This window comes from Panthera uncia, assembly GCF_023721935.1.
Source record: "Panthera uncia isolate 11264 chromosome C1 unlocalized genomic scaffold, Puncia_PCG_1.0 HiC_scaffold_4, whole genome shotgun sequence".
NCBI classification, from domain to species: domain Eukaryota; kingdom Metazoa; phylum Chordata; class Mammalia; order Carnivora; family Felidae; genus Panthera; species Panthera uncia.
Window position 1 is genome coordinate 22813510 of NW_026057585.1, and position 24321 is coordinate 22837830.

General features: G+C 35.0%; 1 protein-coding gene across 3 annotated transcripts in view; it reads left to right on the forward strand.

The window, feature by feature from the left end:
• DPYD (dihydropyrimidine dehydrogenase) overlaps positions 1-24321 on the forward strand; it is an 848382-nt gene that overhangs the window by 32058 nt on the left and 792003 nt on the right. For all 3 annotated transcript variants that reach the window (XM_049618417.1, XM_049618415.1, XM_049618418.1), the window contains exon 2: positions 9539-9649. In XM_049618417.1, the coding sequence (XP_049474374.1) occupies positions 9539-9649 (111 nt within the window). The remainder of the gene's footprint in view (positions 1-9538; positions 9650-24321) is intronic.

A 24321-nucleotide genomic window follows, 5' to 3' on the forward strand; every position in this document is an offset into this window, starting at 1 on the left:
GTTTTTATTTGTATTATGTATGTAATGGGGAGCCATTTAAACTTTGTGTGTGTGTGCACACACACATGCATTTATATGTGTATATGGGGACTGTCATATAGGAAAGAGAAGAAAGCACAGACTTGAGGTGAATAGTTCAATAAGGAGAGTACTGTTCTATTACAATCCAAGCATTCTGCAGTAAGGATCTGCAGTAGGTTGGAGAAATAAGAAATACAAAGGCAGCCCAGATGTGACTAACACTGACTGGCATTATGTGGGTTTAAGGAACAAAAGTAGTTGTTATTGACTGACACAGTATGAAGACTATTTTACTAGAGAAGTGGTGGTATTGGCAGGAGTCAAATGGAGTTAAAAAGTTGAGGGGGTAGACAGTGCATTATTTGTGGTATTAAGGAATTGAGATAATGATAGAACATACAAGTGGACTATTTGGCATCCAGTGAAGTGGATGACTGTAGATCAAGGCAGAGATCTCCGGGTTTGGAATATGGATATAAAATTCAGCTCTAGAAAAGTAGTCATTAGTGGAAGGCATTTAGTAGAGGTTCAAGAACCCTTAATTGTTGTCAGGAGGGGAAATGGAAGTTACAAAAGTAAAAAATAGTGAATAGAAAGAGTGGTATTCATACCATGATGTCAGGGACTAAAGTAGATGAGTTTCTGGATAGAAAAGTGAATTAACATAGTATTGAATACTCTGTAAAAATAATGGAGAATTAAGAATTAAACCAAGACCTTTAGGGGCACCTGGGTGGCTCAGTCGGTTAAGCATCCGACTTCGGCTCAGGCCATGATCTTGCACTCCGTGAGTTCTAGCCCCGCGTCGGGCTCTGTGCTCACAGCTCAGAGCCTGGAGCCTGCTTCATATTCTGTGTCTCCCTCTCTCTGACCCTCCCCTGTTCATGCTCTGTTTCTCCCTGTCTCCAAAATAAATAAACGTTAAAAAAAAAAAATTAAACCAAGACCTTTAGCATAATAATAAGTGTTTTCACATGTTTCATTTTCTTGGTTATATTTCAACTTCCTAACTCGCCATACACTCTGTTCCATTCTTACCCTTCTCAAAAGAAAATGTATCTTATGATGATCCTTCATTCTAAGAAATCCAAAAAATTCATAGATCATTTAAAAAATCATTTTAGTTCTTATTTTTGATATAAGTCACTTGGTAGTCCATATGTTCTCTTTTTGCTCTTATTCACGTGGATGAAGGGCAACTAGTCAATCTTTGATTTATTACTTTTTTGTGAACATGAAAATCATGGTACTTATTCAATTTAGTTAATTAAAAAAAAAATCAAAACTCAGTTAGCCAAGACTCTATTTCCTTCTTTCTTCTTAAATTTTGTTTTCCAGCTTTTCTGTTTGCTGGCCAGTATTGCTTATCTTTGGCATGCAGGTATACACTTAACATCTCTTGAACTAAAATGACTCTTGGTCTTGTAAACACAGCTCTTTTGAAAGCAAGTGTATCTTATCCATAAATGTTAGTAGATTAAAGGTAAGTCATAGTAGTTTTCATATTAATTAAAAAGACTCTCTAAAGCTTATTTTACCTTGAGACCATTTTCTGTAAAGCAAGTTTGGGGATAAAATAATTATTCTTGAATGAAAAAGCATAAATTCTAAAATATGAATTTTCATAAGTACCCAATGAACTGGTGAATTTTTTTTTCTTTTATGGTAATGTAATAATCCTTATCAATTTTGTCCCTTCTTAATATTTTCTTGGATTTATATATGTAGATTCATATATATATTCAGCTCTTGCCAGCACAAAATGGTATTTTAGCATGGATTTTCATAGTTATGTCTTTTCAAAATACTGTATTGGCTTTTATTTAAATATGTAGTGGATGGATATTTTGTAACATTATATTAAGTAAACAGTTTATGAATAAAGTAGTGAAATTTTTAAAGAAAATCACTGTAGTATAGGTTCTGATTTAAAAAAAATTTTTTTAGATGTTTGTTTTTGAGAGCGAGACAGAGACAGAGTATGAGTATGAGTGGGGGAGGGGCAGAGAGTGAGGGAGACATAGAATCTGAAGCGGGCTCCAGGCTCTGAGCTGTCAGCACAGAGCCTGGTGTAGTGCTTGAACTTGTGAACAGTGAGATCATGTAGGTTCTGATTTTTCAAAATATGTTTGATATCACAAGGTGTTTGCATATGATACCTTATTTTCTGTTTTTATAATGAAAATATATGGAGTATATAAATTAGTATATATATTATTAATGCTTTGATATTCCTATGGCTATTGTTAATTTCTTTGTTAATATTGTTTTTATTTTATCTTTAAAATTTAAGCAAGCCATAATATTCTGCTTTTGTTTATTCTGAAGTTTCTTCCATTTTTTAATTGAAGTATAGTTGACATATAATGTTACATTAGTTTCAAGTGTACAACAGTGATTCCACAATTCTATATGTTATGCTATGCTCAACATAAGTGAGCACATCATCTGTCACCATACAACACTATTACAATACCATTGACTCTATTCCCTATGCTGTACCTTTCATCCCGGTGGCTTAATTACTTCATAACTGGGAGCCTGTGCCTCCCACTCTCCTTCATCCATTTTGCCTATCAACCGCCCACCCCCAAGGTTTCTTCTTGACTAAATAAAAATGGAAACTCAATGTGGTACCATTTGCAATCTTAACATAAAGCTATTTTTTAAGTTAATGCCCAGTATTTACAACATTTGCACAGTTCCACAGACAGTAGAATTTTTTCCATGACAATTATGGACTAAATGTTTGTGTCCCCCTTAAATTTTGTGTGTTGAAGCCCTAACTTTCAGTTGATATTATTTGGAGATAGGGTCTTTAGGATGTAATTAGGTTAGATGGGGTCATGAGGGTGGGGCCCTCATAATGGGATTAGTACATTTGTAAGCAGAGACCCAAGAGAGATCTCTGTTTCTCTATGTCCTATGAAGACAAAGAGAGTAGGTGGCTCTCTGTGAGCCAGGAAGTGGTCTTTCACTAGTAACAGAATAGGTCAGCATTTTCTTGGAACTCCCAGCCACTAGAACTGTGAAAAAGAAATATCTGTTGTTCAAGCTACTCAGTCTATGAGATTGTTTTATAGCAGCCCAAGCTGACTTGTAGAACACAATGTCTATGTCAGAATTAGTCACCACCTTTGGTATGTTCTGTTTTATATTAGGAATTGTGAGATTAATATCAGATGTGTAAGTAATGGTTCTGTGTTTGAGTTCTCAGTCTTTTCTGAAAGACAGTAAAAAGACATTTATTCCATTTAGAGAACACTGAGGTGCCTCGTGTGTGGTGTGTATAAGTAAAGGAGAGTCACATACTGGGCCTTGCAAAGTCAGACAAGAACTTCATGTGGCTGACCTTCCTTTGTTGAGTAAGAGTGACATGATGAATGGGGTGTTTTAAGATGTGTAAACTATTTTATTTGAGTTAACTATTTGCTCAGTATAAATGAATCAAATTTCCCAGGCAATATGACTAGCATTCTGAAGAGGTTCATTCATTTCTAGTTGATGAGTTTTTTGATGTTATAAATTTATCACTTTTGGTTCAACCTTTCTCTGGAAGGAAATGTAATGGGAATTCACCTATAAACATATTGGGACAAAGGTCCATGAGTTATATACTGTTGTGTGTATTATAAAATGATATCTGCATTTCTGTTTATATGTAATGGATTTAAAACATCTGTATTTGAATTTCATGACCCTTCCATGCTGCCATTTTAATTTGTGAAGAGCATATTGCATTTTCAGGCAGTCTGTCTTTGAAATTGTGAGCTTAGGGAACAGATAAGTTCAGGACCAATGATTTGGTTTCACCTGGATACAGCTCTTATTTTTTTCTTACTCTCTCATTTATAGTTACCTTTTCACCTGTTGCCTTCATCTTTTTCTATATTCCTGTACTTAAAAAAATGATTCCCTTTTATATATTCAAAATTGGCAGTACAAGAGCATGCATATACATTGGTTGAGTGGAGCCTAAAATCTAGTTCTGTCATATACTGACAACAGGTAGTAAACACAGCATGCACCTTCTAGACTGTTTTATGTATCGTCTTATTTGACTCTCAAAACAACCCTGTGAAGAAGGTACATTACTAATCACCATTTTATTGTTGAAGAAGTAGAGGGATTGAGAGTTAAATAACCAGCAAAAATAGTAGAACTAAGGCCTAAGCCCAAATTTAACCTCAAACACTATGCATATTGCTCAGCGAATACTTAATGGAATGAAAGTTGTAAGTTTTAGGACTGTCATAGACTCCTTTCTTCATTGATTATTAACTGCAGTGACTTAGACATTGTATATAAAAGGAAAATTGGCCTTTGTATAGAGCTAGTAAAATGAACAACAAAAAAAGTTACTTGGAAAGATATTCCAACCTAAAAGAAATGTCAAGGTTGGCCAAAGAGCAGAGTGCATTAAAAAAATAATAATAATAAAAATATGAGAGTCCTTTACTAGGCCTGCTTAGCATGAATTTCTGAGGTTTTCAGAAGACTTCAGAGTAATCTTGAGTGTGGGAACAGGATGCAGAATGAAGCTGCATTCACTCCTCTTCTGCTCCCAACCCAGGATGAGACTGATCATAGCAGTTTTAAGCTTATCCAAGAACCAAGGACACCTTTGTAAATTCCTAAAGATACTTACTTAAACTCACCCTACACCATGACTAATTATGGACATTGGAAAGGGTGAGATAATTGGTTGAGATTGGGGCTTATAAGCAAGAGACTGGTAAGCAAGTAAGTAATGAAAAGTTCAGATCTTCATTGAGCAACATTTGTTAGATTGTTGTCTAGACGAAGCAACATATGCTCAACAAAAGCATTAATCAATAGATAATTCTGTTTTCCTGTTAGTTGAGAATATTTACTGGGGACAAAAAGGAAGCACAATACAATGTTTTATTGAAATGAAGATATTTATGCCAGTTATGAAAAAGAGAAAAGCATGATTTTTTTACTTTTATTTATATTTATTTTTTATTTTTATCTGATGCAATGGGCAGTAGGAGACAACTTATGGAAGACTCAGGAAAAGCCATCAAAGACAAAATTTAAGCATAGTTTAAATAAGATAAAATCTAATTTACCAAGTTCAGCCTGTAAATCTGAAATGTCAGTATGTGTGTAACATGTTAATGGCTCAAAATTATAGTAATGACCAGGATTGAAGAGGAAACATTTGTTTATAATTTAAAATGCAAAGTGTGAGGGAAGCTTAATGATGCATTATGTTTAGATAACTGATACTGTGATATAAAACAAAGCCACATTTTTAGAAAGAGGACGTGTTGGCCAAGTGGCTTCTTACAGTTGTAATTCAAGCTCAAATAGTACTGCTGTTTTGATATTTTTAAGCTAAGACTTAATACTTTTATTTGTGAAGTGAGGGCCTGTGACTGTAGTCCATCTGGGCTCCTCTTTGTGCCCTCTATAGGAGTAAAGAAAAAGTCTCTTCAGATGCATAATTCTAGTTTGTATGCAACGCTTCCCAGCATAGTGTTGATAGACAACACAGTGACAACACATAACCTTGCTTTGATCTCACATGTAAATCTGTCTTTGGATCATATTCTATCATTTCTTAAACTAAATGAAATAGTATAGTGAAATTTTCTTAAATTCTGTTTTTTTTGTTTTTAGTTTTTTTTTTTTTTTGTCTTGTTTTGTTTTTTGCCTTTAGAATCACTAGTACAGTTTTATTGTGTTACTAAAAATGATTGGAAAAACCAAAGGTCAGATCCTTTGTGTGGGAGAAAATCCCCCTTATAAGTAATATACCCCATATCTGAAAGGCATAGTAGGCCTCTTAAAATTCTGAATTTATGGGAAAGGGAGCCCTGTGACCTTGTTAGGATCTGTTTTTGATCATTTCTTAGGATGAATGCAATTTAGAACTCTCCTGGATTATTCTGCCAGCTATTCAGTTGTTGATGATATTGACTTTTAGTTTTAAAATGTCTTTGCTTTGGAAAATTGTTTTTAACAGCCTTCAACCACTTATATTTTGAATTTTTATGTTGTATCACTTTTCATTTGGGACATTAAGTCAAATTCTTGGTAACCATTCTCCACAATCCAATTTATTTTTACCCAAGATCCATTGAATTCAGCTCACTGCCTTTCTGTAAAAGGTTAACCCAATATGTCATGTTATGTTATACTTTCTACTCATGCTATATAAAAGAAAAGTTACTGTGATAAGCAGCCAATAAATTGCATTCAGAATGTTTATTCTTAAAAATTACATTACTATGCTGACATAGATAAACATAATCATTTATCACAATATGGATTGTGAAATAAAAACTAAAATAAATGGACCCATATTGCCTGTTACCCAGTGTTTTTTTTTTTTTCTTTAAATGTTGGTCACAATAACTACCTTTAAAAAATGTCATCTTCTTATTTATCAGTTTGAATTAATGTATGAGATTAGTAATGGTTCAAGCTTGAATAACTACACAAAAAACCACATTTATTGTATAATAGGAAAGTATTTTCAACTTTTTTTGTATAGAAATGAGGTTATATTTTTAAATGTTGGCTCTTATTAATATGTTGTTTTGGCATTATTTCATCATAAGGAATAAACCATTTAAAACTCATAGCTCTATTTGGTGTTTGTTATCCAGAAGACAGAGACATCTAAATTGGTAAATTTTGAAGAAATCTCATGTTCATCATGTATAGGAATTACTAAAAATAATTTTCACTTATTTTGGGCTAATAAAGTAAGTCCCAGGGATGTTTAATAGAGTGAATACAGCACACAGTGAAACCTGCTGAATGTAATATTTGGTGATTATTTATTTACTTACTTGATAGCAGCTTTATTGAGGTATAATTCACATACCACACAATTCACTCATACAAAGTATAGAATTCAAAAGCTGTTAGTGTATTGATAGTTGTGTTTCTATCACCACTGCCAATTTCATCAGCCCAGAAAGAAACCATGTACCCTTTGGCAGTCATTCCATTTCTCTTTAATCCTCCAACCCCTGGTGAGCACAGCCTACTTTCTGTCTCTATATATTTGCCTATTCTGGACATTATATATAAATGAAATCATATGATATGTGATATTTTGTAACTGGCTTCTTTCAGCATAATATTTATGTTCATCTATGTTGTTTGTGAATTTCCCCAATTTTTTCTGTTATTGATAAAAATTCCATTATGCTTGAAGAACTACTTCATATGATTTTAAAATTTATTGAGGCTTCTTTTATGGTTTAGCATATGATCTGTCCTAGAGAATGTTTTGGGTACATCTGAGAAGAGTGTGGATTCTGCAGTTCTTGGGTAGAGTATACCACAGATAAAGCTTTGTCTTTGTGTTGAATCTGATACCTGTGCCCTTTGGAAGGCAGATTCTGTTTACTTTTTTTCTTGTGTGAGTCACACAATCCTGTTTTTTTAACATCTTATAACTTTTTTTATTTATTAAAAATTGAACATTTTAGATAAAATATTGTAGCAATTCTGGATAGTAGCCTTTCTCCCCTAAAATGGGGCTTATTGATGTTTGCTTATTTGTTTAGTGACTTGATGCACTATTTTAGGGAACTCTATTTCTCCCAAGACGTGAACCTCTGATTGTATTTGCATAAAGTGAAGTCTTGGGCGTATGCACAATAACTCTGGGATGCTAATGGTTTTATCAGGGCTTTATTTGCCTTTTCCCCTATTTTTTTTTTAAACTGCCCACCTCTGTTGGTATTACACCCAGCTCTTGGTTTCTACTGATTGCTGTCTGATTGCTCTATTATTTTTGACAATGTCCTGGAATGTAAATTACTGCACAGTATGAGTCAATTAAATTTGGGTGCCTTGCAGGAATAGTTTTTGAAGTGAGTCTTTGAGGTTTCTTGTGATCCTAGGGGAGCTATTCTTAGCTATTTCTTTCCCTGGTTCTCTCTGGTAAACTGTCTGCCTTATGATTTAGTTTATTGCTCTCATGAAGCTATCACCCTCCTCTTAATTGTTTGCCATCAAACTATTTACTGTTTTTGAGAATAGCCATAGGCTTGAACTTCCCCACGTACTAATTCTAATAAAGTCAGTTGTTTTAGGGGGAGCTGCCTGTTCTTATGACTTGCCTCTTACCCTGCAAAAAAAATCCCTGAGCCACAGCTACAGAGCTAGGGGTGGTTTAGTGGCTTGCTTTTCCCAGATTGACACTCCTGTGTTGTGAGCAGAGCACTGGTGTAGGCAGTACCTTCTGATCTCAGTTTGCTTCTCCTGGTATATTAACTCCAAACCTTGAATAAATTAAGGTGAGGGTGATTAGTTCTCCATGTAATTGGCATGTTTGCTGCATGTGAGGTAGAACCTCTGCTCTATGAGTGGGGACTAGGTGAAGTAAGGGAGCTCCTGCCTTCTCAGCTGCACTCTCTGGAGTTTAGTTGCTGCATAGTGGGTTGGGGGGGGGGGGGGGGGAATGAGAAATGCTAATAGTCTGCCCTTCTCTGGGAAATACCATACACTCAACTGGAAGCTGGGGGCAGATGGACCTTTGTGTTCTTGGTTGCACTCACCTGAGGTAGAATTTCTGTTTACTGAGCTGTGGCATGGTGGAGGGGTGGGCAGGCCATTCTTCAAATGCCATAGACCTTCACTGTTTTTACCAATTCTTAGTAGATTTTTCTTGAGCAAATGTTTCTTCATTTGCTATTTGACTTTCAGATGATTTCTGGAGACTTTGAAGGATTTTTATTTTTACTAATTTTTATCAGTTACATTTTGTTGGGGAATTGATCTAAAGAAGTCTTCATGCTATCATTTTGGAAGACCTCTGGTGGTTTTCTTTTAAATACTCTCTTAAGACAGTACTTTGAAATTAATTCTTTATTGAGTTTTTCAGGTGACATTTAATTTATTTGCATACATAGTTAAAAAGGTTTTCTCTTCTGCTTTTGTATATCACAAAGTCACGGTAAAACATAGTCTTTTTTTGGGTAAATTTGAATGTAAGCTTAATACAGAGAAGAACTGAGTTCTAATTCAGTCCCTTTAGTATATTAATTGTGAGATCTCAAATAGGTTACTTAAGCACCTTGAATGTATTTGCTTATCCAAAATTTTGAAATAATAGTAGCTATTATTAAATTAAATTAGGTAATGCATGTGAAAGCAATTTGTAAATTCTAAAAACTTAAAATGGGGAGTGTTGTTATTACACGCTCAAATAAAATCTGCATCTTTTATGATTTCATTCTCATCTAAAAATACTATGTATAAAATTTATCTTAAAGAGTCTTCAGTATGGTTTATGTGATTTTTAAATCCTTCATATTGTGATCAATAAGTATTCTTATAAAATCAGTGAGTATATCACCTAGCAAATGATTACTTTAGATAAGCTTATGGTGGAATTACAATAGTAGAAGGAGAAAACAACATGTTCAGTATAAGTCTTTGGAGTGAGTGGTGAGTAATCTTAAAATAAAATTTTGATTTTTTTTATATGCCAACATAGATGTTTATATGTTGTTTATACTGTCTTCAGAGTATCCTGGCTCTAAATCCTCGAACACAAACTCATGCAGCGCTGCGTTCCACTTCAGCCAAGAAAGTAGACAAGAAACATTGGAAAAGAAATACTGATAAAAACTGCTCTGTAAGTACCACTGATAGATTGTTTCACATGGAAAATAATCTCATCCTATACATTGTAGAACAAGATTTTACATATACTTAGAAATACAATTAAATATGTGTAAAGTACAGCTGTAATTTTTTCATACTTTAGATATTTTTTATTTGAATAATCTCAAAAATGTTTTTAATTTTACTGCTTGAAAATCTATTGAAACAACTAAGAAATTATATGTTTAGTGTGGTGCCAAAATTTATTTTCTTAAAAATCCGTAAACCTTCTCTTAAAATTCTTTTGTAAAATCAAAAACACAAGGAACAATAAGTGTTGGTGAGGCCGTGGAGAAAAAGGAACTCTCTTACACTATTGGTGGAATGCAAACTGGTGCAGCCACTGTGGAAAATAGTATGGAGGTTTCTCAAAAAATTAAAAATAAAATTACTATATGATCCAGTAATTCCACTACTGGGTATTTACCCAAAGAATACAAAAACACTAATTTGAAAAGACACATGCACCCCTATGTTTGTTGCTGTATTATTTACAATAGTCAAACTATGGAAGCCCCCCTCCCCAGGTGTCCACTGATAGAGGAGTGGATAAAGATGATGTAGTGTGTATATATATATATATATATATATATATATATATACACACACACACACACACACACACACAATGGAATATAGAGAGTATAATGCTAAGCAAATAAGTCAGTCAGAGAAAGACAAAGGCCATGTGATCTCACTCATATGTGGAATTTAAGAAAACAAATAATCAAAAGAAGAAAAAAGAAGCACATTAAGAAACAGATTCTTAACTATAGAGAACAAATTGATGGTTACCACAGAGGAAGTGGGTGAGGGGAATGGATGAAATAGGTGTTGGGGATTTAAGAGTACAATTATTATGATGAAAAAAATTAAATTAAAATCCTTGAAAATTGTTTTGTGTAACAATAAAATGATACAGAAGAGTTTCCATATTACAGATATAATTTAGCTGAAGAAGAGTACACTGGCATATACAAGCTATTGTATGATGTGGTTTTGGGGAACATATGAGCAATATTTGGGGAATACTATAAACATTTAATATTTCCAAGTGAGGTACAGGAGAAAAATGTCTGAGATTACTGATTGCTGAAATGTTATTTAACTGATTCTATGAGGTTATCACAGGGCTGGCACTTTGAGGCCATAAATGGGGATTAAGTACAAACTCTAAGGCAATATTTAAAATACGACTTTAGGAGGCATACATTTTTAAAATTGGAAATCAATTTCCTTTTTACCCAATTTCCCAAAATTAGTTTCCCCCAAATGAGTTTTCTCAAATCATTTATTTAAACAATTATTTGTATTAGCTTATTTAACATTGGCTTCTTTGGTGCTTTGCTTATACTGTCTAATATAATGATTTTAGTTTATGTACTTCTTTCTTCCTTACATATGAACTCTTTGATGATGGAAATTGAGGACATGTGCTCATTGTGTATGTATACATCTGATTCAAAAATTTTTGTCATTGGACATCCAGGAAAGGTTTTTGAATGAAAAGAAGAAATAGAAATACAAAGAAATGATGTGACTTGAGATGATTATGTAGCCACTTAATAGCAAAGCTGGGTTGGAGTTCAGTTTTCCTTGTACCAGTTTGGTGAATTTGCTTTCTAATATCATGAGGTCTCTGGAAGAAGACTAGTGTGGTCTAAATTATATCAAAGGATAGACTGACTCTAAGATCTTATATTACAGTATGAATAATTGCAGGGCACTGAAAAAAGAGTCATGTAAATTTCAAATGTAGAAAGCCCTTAAAGATTATCAAGTCCAAATCATTTTAAAGGTATGAGAACTTTGACCCTGATAAGTTAAATGACTTCTCTAGGGTCTCATTTATATATTATTAAACTATTTATGGTCAGAGTTTTATTTAGAAAGAGAGGCTTTCTTATCATTTTATTATTATTTTATGAAATTAGCATTTTATTCCAAAATGTTATCCTGTAAATTGAGTGTCTCATTTTATCAGATTTTTTAATAATTGGTAAAGATTCAGTGAGGTGGGTCTTCTCCATTAAATGTATTGGCACAAATTCTGAGAGAAGCAATTTGACAGTATCTTTGGCAATATTCATCAACACCTGTCTTAGTTTGCTAGGGCTGCCATAACCAAGTACCACTGACTGGGTGGCCTAAAGAACAGAAATTCTCAATGTTCTGGAGGCTAGGAATCTGAGATCAAGGTGTCAGCAGGGTTGTTTTCTTCTGAGTCCTCTCTCTTGGTTTTCCCTTGTGTCTTTGTTATAGTCTTCCCTCTGTGTGTGCCTGTATCCAAATTTCCTCTTATAATGACACTAATACTAGATTAGGGCCCCCTCTTAATGACCTCATTTTAATTCAGTCATCTCTGTAAAGACTGTCTCCAAATACAATTACATTCTCAGGTACTAGGGGTTAGGACTCTAGCATATAAATTTGTGGGGGATATGGTTCAGTCCATAACAATATTTTTAAATTATCAAACACTTACATCCAATAATTTATCTTGTAGTAAACTATCCTAAACAAAGAATTAGGAATGTAGATAAAGAATTAAGTAGAAAGAAGCTTTTTCCAACATTATTTATTTGGTAGAGAAAAATGTGGGGAAAACCCACTGAATTCCAAGCATTGAGTTGTGGTTAAATAAATCAGGGCAGATCCATTCAGCAGTAAGTTGTGCAATCATGGAAATTATTTTTAAAATAATTATCTGGAAAAATACTTACAATATATATTATAAGGAAAAGGCATGAAACATTATATTTAAGAATGATTGTGTGCACTTATACACACATATTCACCTAGACATATATTCACAAAGAAAAAAAGAAAATATAATGGAATGTTAATAGTGATTACCTTTGTTTTCTTTGCACTTTTGTATATTTCAAGTTTTATATAATCAAGTATTAGTAGAAAAATGAAAGCTTTAAATTCATGTTAAAATAATCTTAATCTATAAGATCAGATTTATTGCTCTGGATGTATACCATTTTGAAAATTCTATTTGACACACCTATATTAACAAAACACAGTGAAATTCATTCCCAAAGTGGAAATATGGAGCGAAGGTTTGAAAGTTATTCTCAGTGCAGTTAAAGAATGTGGCTCCTTTCCTTTTCATTATTGTTCTTATGTGTTTGCATGAAGAATTGATTAAAAGTATAACCAAAAGATTCTTTTCTTTTCTTCTTTTCTTTTTTTATTATTTTAGAGAGAGAGAGTGAGGGGGGAGAGGGACAGAAGGAGAGAGAGAGAATCTTAAGCAGACTTCATGCTCAGTGTGGAGTTCAACATGGGGCTCCATCCCATGACCCTGAGTTCCCATGACCCTGAGGTCCCATGACCCTAAGCCAAAACCAAGAGTCAGATGCTCAACTGACTGAGCCACCCAGGTGCCCCTGATTTATTTTTTACTTTACAAATTTTCATATTTGTGTTTTATAGTCACTCCTCTAAATTCAAAAGCCTTATATGTATATAAACAAACATAAGACTTTGAAAGGTAGAGAGAAGACCAAGTAGCTAGAGAAATGGAACCTAAAGAATGAAATAGTGGTGAGTTCCTAGGGTTTTTCTTTTTCTGCATTTTTCCCAGTCTTGGGGGAACACCTGGCTGGCATGAGAATCTTGATCTTGAGGTCATGAGTTCAAGCCCCATATTGGGTATAGAGCTTACTTAAATTAATTAAATAATTAAAAATAAAACTAAATAAAAAACATGTGTCTTGGAAAAACTAGAAATCCTAAAATAAATGAAGAAAATGAAGAAATATCTCAGTCTTGGGACTAAAGAATTTAGAGAACTGGCAACACTAACTTCACACACACAGGTGCACACACACACACACACACACACACACACACACACACACACAAATCCTAACAAAAGTCTGCTCTCTCTAGCCAAAATACCAGGGAAAAAACAGCCTAGCAAGACAGAAAACCTTCAGACCGTAAGTTGTCTACTCTACCCAAACACATCAAGAAAAACTGTGGCCCTATCCCTATGTATTGCATAAAGGCTGAGAAGAGAGCCTAGACTTCCATTCTGTAATGAGATAATGAGATGCCCACACACCTCTGCTGGGTGAAAGAATAGGGAGCCAGTACTTTCATCCCCATTAGCTAGCCAGTAACTGAAAGGGCCCACATCCCCACTTACCCTCTGTGATGTCAATGACTTCTCTCACTATCCAGAGGAAGAAAAGAAAGAGGGCAGGGCTGAAAAATACTCAAAAAGGAAATAATGACTAAAAACTTTCCAATTTGGGAAAGAGACATAAACCTACAAATTCAAAAAACCTGTGTGAAACCCAAAGAAAACCATAGTAAGATATGTCATAATTGAATTTCTGAAAACTAAAGACGAAGACAGGATCCTGAAGGAAGCTAGCCCACTTGCTTCAAGGCAGGGACAACTCTCGTGGGCTGTTATGCTCCTAAGCCTTGCTCTATTGCTTTGGCTATGACTAGAAGGTACCACTGACTGCGTCCTTGCTTTGAAAGTTTCCCTCCTTCCTACCCTGCTTTATGCCTCTTGTACTTTTCCTGAATAGCCCTCACTCCATAAATCACCTGCACCCAAATCCCTGTTTCAAATTTGCTTTTAGGAAAAATGAATTGAAATTGGTAAACAAAGGGTGAAATCTTGGCTCGCATCAGCAGCACTTGATACAGCGTCACTCTCTTGTTCCTAAAATATTTTTTTCACTTGGCGTATAGAACATCAAACTCCTTGGTTTTCTTCTTTCATTATTAGCATCTCCTTGGCTTCATTGTTGGTTATTCCTCATCTTCTCACCCCTAAATATTAGAATGCTCAGAGCTTAGATCTTTCTGTCTCTCCATAAGGCTTATTATGTTGGTGGTCTCATTTTTCTCTCCTCACTTTAATTTCTGTCTGTATCCAAATCTTATTACCTCTTACCTCCTTCACCACTATCAACCTTTCTAAGCCAGCACCATTATCTCTCATCTCTCATCTGGTTTATTTCAATAGCCTTGAAATAGTTTCCATGCTTATGCCTTTCCTGGTAGAATCTTTAATTAATATACACAAACCTGTTTAAAATTCCTGTGTTCAGAATCTTTCAGTGGTTTTACAGCTCACTTGGAGTTTTCACAATTTCCTTTGTACAATTGCCACTTCAGCAAGGCCTTCTCCGGCCACTCTATTTAAAACTCTAACCTGCCCCCCTTTTGAGCTCCCCTTAGACTTCTCTGCTTAATTTTTCTTCTAGCACTCATCACTTTTTACTTGCTAATTTTGTTTATTTTCTGCCCTTTTCTGCTGGAATATAAAGTGTAGGAGGGCAGGGATTTTTGTGTTTTGTTCATCATGTGTTCCGTTGCATAAGCTGTGTTCCCAGCTTCTAGAAGAGTTGGTGCTCAGTAAATATCTGCCGAATGAATGCATGAATGAATAGGATCCTTTTGTCACATATTATTTATATACTGGACATAAGGATTACATATTTTCTTATATAGTGCTATACAGTTTCCAGAGTACCTTTGCATATTACATTTGGTTTTTACCATAATGTAAATAGACAATTCAGATTTGTCTCCTTGTTTTACTGATGAGGACTATGCTGAAAATGTTAAATGATTTACTTAAGCATATTAAAATTACTCAGTGTTGCAGTCAGATCTAGAAATCAGGTCATCTGGGTCTAGTACATCCTTTTTAGTATATCACCTGGCTTCCTTAGAAAAGACAAGTAAGGGGGGCGCCTGGGTGGCGCAGTCGGTTAAGCGTCTGACTTCAGCCAGGTCACGATCTCGCGGTCCGTGAGTTCGAGCCCCGCATCAGGCTCTGGGCTGATGGCTCGGAGCCTGGAGCCTGTTTCCGATTCTGTGTCTCCCTCTCTCTCTGCCCCTCCCCCGTTCATGCTCTGTCTCTCTCTGTCCCAAAAATAAAAATAAAAAACGTTGAAAAAAAAAATTTATAAAAAAAAAAAAAACAAAAAAGAAAAGACAAGTAAGATTATTAGAAAGTAGAATCATCAGAATTAAGGAAAAGATGGATTGTATTGGTTGTCACATTTTTTTTTACCAGTAATCTTAATATCATTTCTGAAGATAGCCAAAGAGATCATTTTCAGCTAACTTCCCGACCACCAAATACAAAGGTTTTATTTATTTATGCTTTTTTTTATTTACTAACTATTTTGCTTTGGCTTTATAATTTTCTGTTTTGATTTAGTTCAGATAATCACTGACTTACCACTCTTTGCATATGTGCATTAGGGTTGTGGGTTGGGTCTCTTTGAATTCCCAGGGAAGAAGTTTCTCTTGAGCCATTGTATTACCTTCTGTTCATATCTGGTTATCTTTGTCCATTTTGGTTCTGGAAACAACCATATTTCAGGCACTGTATTGAATGCCATTCAAAGATGAATAAATTATAAATTCCAGTCTAAATTGTTTATTAAAATAGGTGCAAATTTAGTTTTAACAAACAAATTTATAGGCTTCTTAGAAGATAGGCATTTGTTTGACCTGTAAAAGTGCTCTGCGAATGGCAGTTCTGAAATTTTTTCCCAAGGAATTTCTTCCCTTGGCAGTTTGATACCATTCTAGTACTAATTGGAAATTCTGAATTCAGTAGGGGATTTAAACTGGCAAATGTGTTTATACTGGTTAATGAAGCACGAAGCAGTTATTTCCAGTATCTTTTAAGCAGGTGTTCCATAACTGCTGTTTATTTTTGCCATTTTTGAAAATGCTGAACTGTCGTAATTGCATAAATATTTTGCACTCATTTTCCATTAGCAATATTTGAAGACCTGAAAATGTTACAAATCAGAAAACTGGGTGAAAATAAAAAGAGAAGGTAGTTGAAGACATCCAATTATTAGACATTTTTAAGAACTTTAGCTACTTTGTTTTAAACATGTGACTCATAGTAAGTGCTCACAGTAAAAAAATAATAATAAGCCATAGTATATAGTAAGAATTTGCTAATTGCAAATCTGTCTAAAGTGCTTTTAATGAACTAGCTCATTTAATCCTCAGAGCCATCCTATGAGGAGGGTACTGTATTTTATTTCCATTCATAGATAAGGGAACTGAAGCACAGGGAAATTTAAGAAACCTGTCCAGGATTCCACTACTGCATGGTGGAACCAGAGGTTGCACTCGTAATCTGGCACCAGATCTTTTTAAGTAAAATTGTTTGAATAAGTAAATAAAAATAAATCATTGACTTTTTTTTTCATTCTATGAAATGACTACAGTAATGTGTAGGTTTTGATAAATCATTATTTTTTTCCTGGATGAGGTTCCCAGTTTTAGTCACTACTTTTTGTTTGTTTTTGCATTCATTGCCTGTTTATAAAATGGGCCAGCCATTGTGCCACTTACTACAGTAGAATGAAGATGAATTTGATTGGCATAGGCCTTGCCAAGAAGGTCTCACATTCTTTTGAAGAAGACAGAAATATCAGTAAATAACAATAGTACTCTTTCAAAGGAAGAACTATTAAGGAGTTTTAATTATCAGTGTAATTCAGTCAAATTTGCCTTTGGCTGAATTAGTCTAACTTTCATAGGGGAAGATGGATTTAATAAGGAAAATGGGAGGTAAAGTTCAGACTTGTGTAGAAGGCTAGAAGACAATAGAATATGGGGCAGTGGGTATGTAGGAGAGAAGATACATTTGAATGTATTTAGGATTATCTCAGTTTGCTTGGGCTACTATAGCAAAAAATACCATAGACTGGATGGCTTAAACAACAAACATTTATTTCTCATGCTTCTGTGGGCTGGGAGGTCCAAGATCAGGGCATTGGCAGATTTGGTATCTGGTGAGGGCCTGCTGCCAGCTTCGTGAATGGCCGTTTTCTTGCTGTGTCTTCAAATAGCAGAAGAGATGAGAGCGTTCCTGGGTCCCTTTTATAAAGGCACTAATCCCATTCATGAGGACTCAGCTTTCATGACCTAATCACTTCCTATCTCATAATATCATCACATTGGGTGTTAGGATTCCAATATATGAATTTTGAGGGGACACAAATATTCAGTCCATAACAGGAGGTAAAATAAATATGACTTGAGAGTTTATGTGTACATTTAGTTGTTTATAAGATAAAACTGAGGAGAATAGTGAATTCAGTTTGTGATCTTTTGTTTCTTGTACCTGGGTATATCCTATTTAGTTCAAAAGTTGTAGCTCAGTAAAGGAGTCAGGAATGAAGATGAAAAGTTTTGAGTCATCAGAGTATATGTGGGTATAAAGCCTGTAGATAGAGTTTCCCAGGAAGTATAGAGAGTGGGAAGAGTTTGAAGCTTAGATCTTTGAGAACTGTGGGTGGGATTAGGAGAGACAAGTGAGGTACTGGCTTGAGGTACAAAACATAAGGGACACTGAAAGACTCAGTAAACAAGATAAATAATCCAAGAATATGTAAAACATGTATATAAAACCATACCTCTTTCCTTTTGCCTCAGGCCACAGTGTGGCTTAGCATGACACTGAATACCAGCATGGCAAGGGCAGGCAGAGATGAGAATTTATCTAAGAAACACCATGTGGGGTGAGATGAGAGCCATGAAAGAAGTGAGAGAGTTCCTACAAGGAAGGACAGGTCATTGTGCTTTTCTTCTAATACTTGATTTCCAAATGTGGTTATTTTTTGTACTTTGGAAATTATCCTTATGATTTGCTTTATGTGCTGGGGTCCATTTTTCCTTCTCAAGCTTACATGACTATTAAGAAATAAAATCCACATAGTTAATAATCGCTCAACCTCATTCAGAAAAGGAAGGTGGAATTATTCTTGCTTTGATAACCCAGCTACCTGATTCTGTTAACTTGACATAGAATGCAGGTCCCAATGTTGATATATAGCAAATTCACAATATGAATTCCTTTTTTTAAGCTCCAAAGTTAAATGAATTTTTGACCACATTCACAGTAAGAAAGTAATTCCTGTTCTACTCTCTCCTCTTCTTACACCATATTTTAAAACAACTTCTCAAGCTTGAGCTTGCTTTCCTGATTGCTGACAATAGCATTCTTCTGAAAATAGACTCAGTGCCTGAAGGGGTTTCTGAAATAAAAAAAATAAAAATAAAATAACCCAAACCAAGATTCTTTGCAACTTAATGCCTTCTTCAATAAGTGAAAAACGCATTGTATAGAGAACACAAGTATCACACTAGAAACTCAGGCATACAGGAAATATAACCTCCTTTATTTTTCTGTAACCAAACTTAAATTCTATTTTGAGCTTTTCTAAGAGTAGAAACTTAGTCATTGTCACTTTTAGAATTTTTACCCCTCTGCTCCCCCTGCCCCTCCTTATTTCTCTGGGCTAACATCTGACTTCCCTGGGATTTGGTGACAAGTGTGGTAGATGTGGTGAGCCCAGCTGATTCTTCATTATATGTTTCCTTTACTAACCATCATGGGGGATGTAGAATTTATCCCTCATTCCCTTTCATGAGATCCCTTTTTGTTCCCTGCCTCTGTACTACTTTTAAGCCACTCGTGAATACATGACAGTCATTCAGCATTGGGGCTCAGGAAACTTCCATAGTTCAGTCACCTCTTCCCGGGGCTTCATCTGATAGGTTCTCGAGCTCATGATTTCCGTGTGCATGACTAGTATTTGCCAGCCTGAGTAGCTTGGCAATGATCTTTTTTTCTGTGAATCTACCAATATTTCTGGGCCCCTCCTTTTTTTATGTATCCTCATCTTATCTTTCCATTCTTAAAATATTTATATAGTTTAGATAGGAAGGTAGGAGTGGAGAAGAAAATTTACTTTTAACTCATTACTCATTTCCTCTTAAATCCATTGTCAATCACTCAAGTTCTTTCAGATTCCTTGAAAATCTGACTTCTGAAATCTTAAGTCTCACAGAAGCTCTCTTGGTCTTATTGCTTTCTGTTGTTACATCTTTTCTTCAAGAAATCAAAACTAGTGGCCTCTCTGCTTAACATGTGCACATTTTAGGAGGAAGGAGAAGGAATTATAGTAAAACTTCCCCATCCCATAAAGTCTGATTTTGAATTTGGATCTAACAGAATTCATGATCGTCTCCTCCATCCAGCAGGTTCTCAAATGAGGTGTGTTGGAAGTGGGGAGAGAAGGTGGAGTAAGTTTCTATTTTGGGTCAGAGAAAGTAAGGAAGAAGGGTTAAGACAGGCAAGGCCAGTTAGAACTCCATTTTGGGAAACTGAGATAGTACTTGCAAGACCGTGCAAATGAGTACCTCCTTAAATTTTGTGCCATGGATGCCTCACTTACCTCACTGTTGTACTGGCCCCGATAACAGCTGCCAATCAAAGGGCTTATACTGTCCTGGGGATACCAGCCTGTCAGGACCTGTAGATGTCCTTATGAATGTTTAAACTTGGGTAGCAATTGGTGACCTGCCATAGGGACTCATGGATTTGGATGGCACTGATGGTCCCAGAACTCCAGGCTAGCTGACTGAGTAGGTTTCTCTGGTCATTACATTAACTTCCTAGTAATGCTACCACACATGTATTACTGGAGATTTGGAATCATTAATCTGATACTGTTTTATTGTTTATATTTTAAGGACAATTACCCTGCTAAATGTATTGAGCACATTGTAATGAATTAGAAAAAATAAGTTTGTTTTAAAATAAGAATATTTTAAGTGGTCTTTATTGGAAAGTCTCTTCCATATCTCTAACAAAGATTAGAAGACATCACTGTATAAGTTTAGTAATTAATTTTGTGTGTATATGTTAGAATAGACATTGATTTGAAGAAACTGATCCTTTAAAAAATGCAAGTTTAAAGTTCAGCAGAAGGAAAAATTTTATAGAGGGAAAAATATACTGTGACATTTGATTGAAAATCCTTTGTCAAAGTATAAAAAATTTAAGTAGAATAGGGATTCTGAGCCTAAAATCTTGCTTTGTGGTAATTTAGACATATGTAGACCTTGTAATTTTGGAATTGGGGTGGGTTCTTCTGACACATAACCAGTAATTATTTTAAAATAGTAGCCTGTTGCTTATAGGAAGGCATTTTTGCTGTAAGTGTTAAAATCTAGTTATGGATTTAAAAAGATTTTTGGGCAATCTCAGTTTCTTTAAGCATACAAAGTATACCCTGAATCAGTAATTAAAATATGATCATTGATTAATTTTCATTGTCTATATATGAACTATGAACTATGAAAAGTATCTCCTGAATATTGTTAGACATTAATCCAATGGTTGGAAAAAAGTTACTTTTCATAGGTGAACCCTCTTAAAGAATTAATGTGGGGCACCTGGGTGGCTCAGTCAGTTGAGCATCTGACTCTTGATTTGGGCTCAGGTCATGATCTCATGGTCTTTGGGATCAAGCCCCATGTCAGACTCTGCACTGACATTAAACATTAAAATAAATAAACATTAAAAGAAGAATTAATGTGTCACATTTTCTATATCTGTACTACAATACAGGAGATCAGTTATTCTGCCTAATTTTAAGAGTCACATAGTATAAGTATTTCTTGGAATCTGCCTTGTATGGTTTCATTGATTATGAAGTATTAATGGCAGACCTACTATGTGTCTGCCACTGTGAAAAGTGGTGGGGAGAGGAAGAAACGCTTTTCTTGTCCTGACAACTTACAGTCTTTCTCACAGGCATTAAAGTCATTCACAATCAGGTGTTGCCTGTGCAGGCAACCATGGGAGTTATAGCTAAAGTATAGAATTCAGTATCAGGATTCAAGCTTGGCCTCCCTGAGGAAGCAGAATGGAAGTTGAAAATACAGATGGAGGAGTGAAAGACAAAGAAGAGGGTTCCCACCAGAATGGAAAACACATATTGGGAAGACTTGAGTACCTGAACCTCAGGTACTGAAACAGTTTGAGTCTGCAGGGCTGAAGCATAGAATGTGAGGCTAAGTGTGAAGTGATGAGACAGAAGAGGTCAGCAAGGACTAGTACAAGTAACAATAGCACTGATAATGTTGAAGAGGATATTAATGATTACATGTCTTGCAAAGTTCTATAATCTGGTTATTTCATTAAGAGAAGTGCATGTCATCTCATTAAGAAAGCAGTCTTTACTACATGCTGTAATCTACTGTGATGAAAGTGGGCAGGGCCAAGGCATCATGTTGAGTTTTATCACATATTGGGTTCTCTCTCTGTGTGTATGTGTTTTCTTGGTGTTGCATTCCACACATAGACCAGTATTGCCAGAGATTTAGTCTCCAGGCAGAAATATGTAATAAAATGTTAATTGACTAAAAAGAAGAAAAGTGTTAACTTTTGATTTCCTTAGGCTGTAACAGCAGAGTTTTGCTTTAATTATTTATTTCAGACTGATCACAGCTTTCTCCATGTCCACGTGACACACAAATTAAACTCATTTGTAATTGTCAGCCATCAGCCCTCTTTTATTTTGCTCTTTAGCTTGAAATTTTATAATGGTTAAGTGGCATTTTTTTAAATACCAATTTTATTGTTAATTAGAGTGGAATGTAGTTATCTAGTCAGGGTTTAAGTTGAATTGGAAAAAAACACTTCCCTGAATATAAGGTGTGTTTCTTTAGCTTTGTTAGCAAAAAGAAAGAAAACTTTGTCTTGAAAGTTAGCTTCCTTATCATTGAGGGTTCTTTTTTTCTTATGAGAAGACAGTGGAACCAGAAGGGATGACCTATCAGCAGAAAGGTTGGTTAAGAGTGAGCTGCAGAGACAAACTAATTGGTTTCAGTTATTCTGCCATTTACTAGCTGTGTGACCTTAAGTAAATTCCTTGATTTCTTCCTGCCTCCATTTCCTCTTCTGTCAAATGAGGATAATAATAGAAAATACCCGATATACTTGCTGTTGGGATTAAATGAGTCAATTTGCATAGTACAGTACAACAGTACCTGGCATATATATTCCTCAACAAGTGTTATTGATTATCATTATTAACATTGAAGCGTTGATGCTCCCTGGTCTGTTTCTGCTACTACACATGTAGGTCCATCATGACAGTGGATGCAGAACAGCATAACTAAATATGGAAAGAACATGGAGAGATAATGAACAGGAAGATATTAAGAACAGTAATGAAAAACAGAGCATTTCCTGTATTGCCCAGAAATTTCCTGGCAGCATATTTTGTGTGTGTTGCGGGAGGTGGGAGTGTGAGAGAAAGACACATAGAAAGAGATAGGGAGAAACAGAAAGAGACGCCAGCTATTTTGGACACTGACTAATATATGCATGAAGTAAGAATGAATTATCTTCCTGTGAATTTTTTTTGCCACATTTTCCCTTTTCCAAAAAGCCTTCAACATGATGCCTTGTCCCTGCCCACTTTCATCACAGTCTGCCGGTCTGCATTGACTTGGGGCCTTTACCCTGTCTGATTCTCCCTTAGGTGAGCCCCTGTAGGGTACTAAGTGCTAACCTAAAAAAACACCCTCTCTCTTAGAATGGCTTGAAAATGAAATGTTTTCTCTCAGTGTTTGACAAGGAAGTTTCTTTTTTGAGAAGTTGTTCATATGAATTGCATATTAATCTAAGAATATTGAGAAGGGATCCAAAAGATCTGGAACCAAACTGATTTGTTTACACAGAAATTCTTTGGATAGTCATAATATTAAACTGGAATTGTATGATGTATTGTAGGTCAATAAGTACTATATAATAAAGCAGATGTGTGTTAAGACTATGTCTATAAAAACAGAATATGTATATTTTAAAAGATATTAATGAAGCATATTACTGTATTTGCAAATAAGAAATATCTTTGCATATGGGAAAATAGAGTGCTCTGAACAAAAGAAATCAACTAAATTGTCTTTAGAGCCTAATAGTATATTTTACCTTTGCAAAACATTTATTTGGTGCTCATAGCAAATAAATATGCGAGTTTTGCTGTTTTCCGAATGGGCATACAATGGCAGCTGTCGTTCTAATCGTTCCCCTATTCAAACACTAATCGGTGGAACCTACGTAGAATGCTAGACGACTGAATAGGTAGACAATGGCAGCAGCGTTTTTAATCACAGTTCTATTCAGTCACTAATCGGAGTGATGATTAAGGGACATTAGAGGGAGCACTTTGACATCTGATCCTTTGAACTGATGTCTTTGCAGGCTGTACTCCATAGAGCTCACTTGGCCAGACTTGATTTCCTTATATAAAGTGCTGTGATTTGCAATGTGGGAAATATTACATTAGAGCCTATTGGAATGATTAGGAATTGAGGAGCTTTTCTTTCTGTAAGGATTTGGTGTATGCTGTATACTCACAAAACTCAGAACATTAATGTTTCATATATTACTCTGAATATCAGGGACCGTAGAAAAATAGCATGAAAAAGACTCTCTTATAGTCACACACTTAAAATTGAGTATGAATGGAAAATATGGAACTCTGTTCTCATAGTCCTCAATTATGGAAGTTTATGAATTTAAAAATATGTGGATTTTCATATAACCCAATCAAGCTCAGCACATCCTAACTGCATTGCATTTTTTATTTTCTTTAAACCAGAGTATTTTTAGTGTTATGTCTCTAGAGTTGCATTAACAACCAAAAAAATGTACCATGCAGAGGGTGTGATCATGCTTTGGATTCAGTATTTTTTAATAATACAGGATGAAATTTTTCTCTTTTTTTCTCTCAGAATTTTTAATATCAATTTAGATATTACTAACCT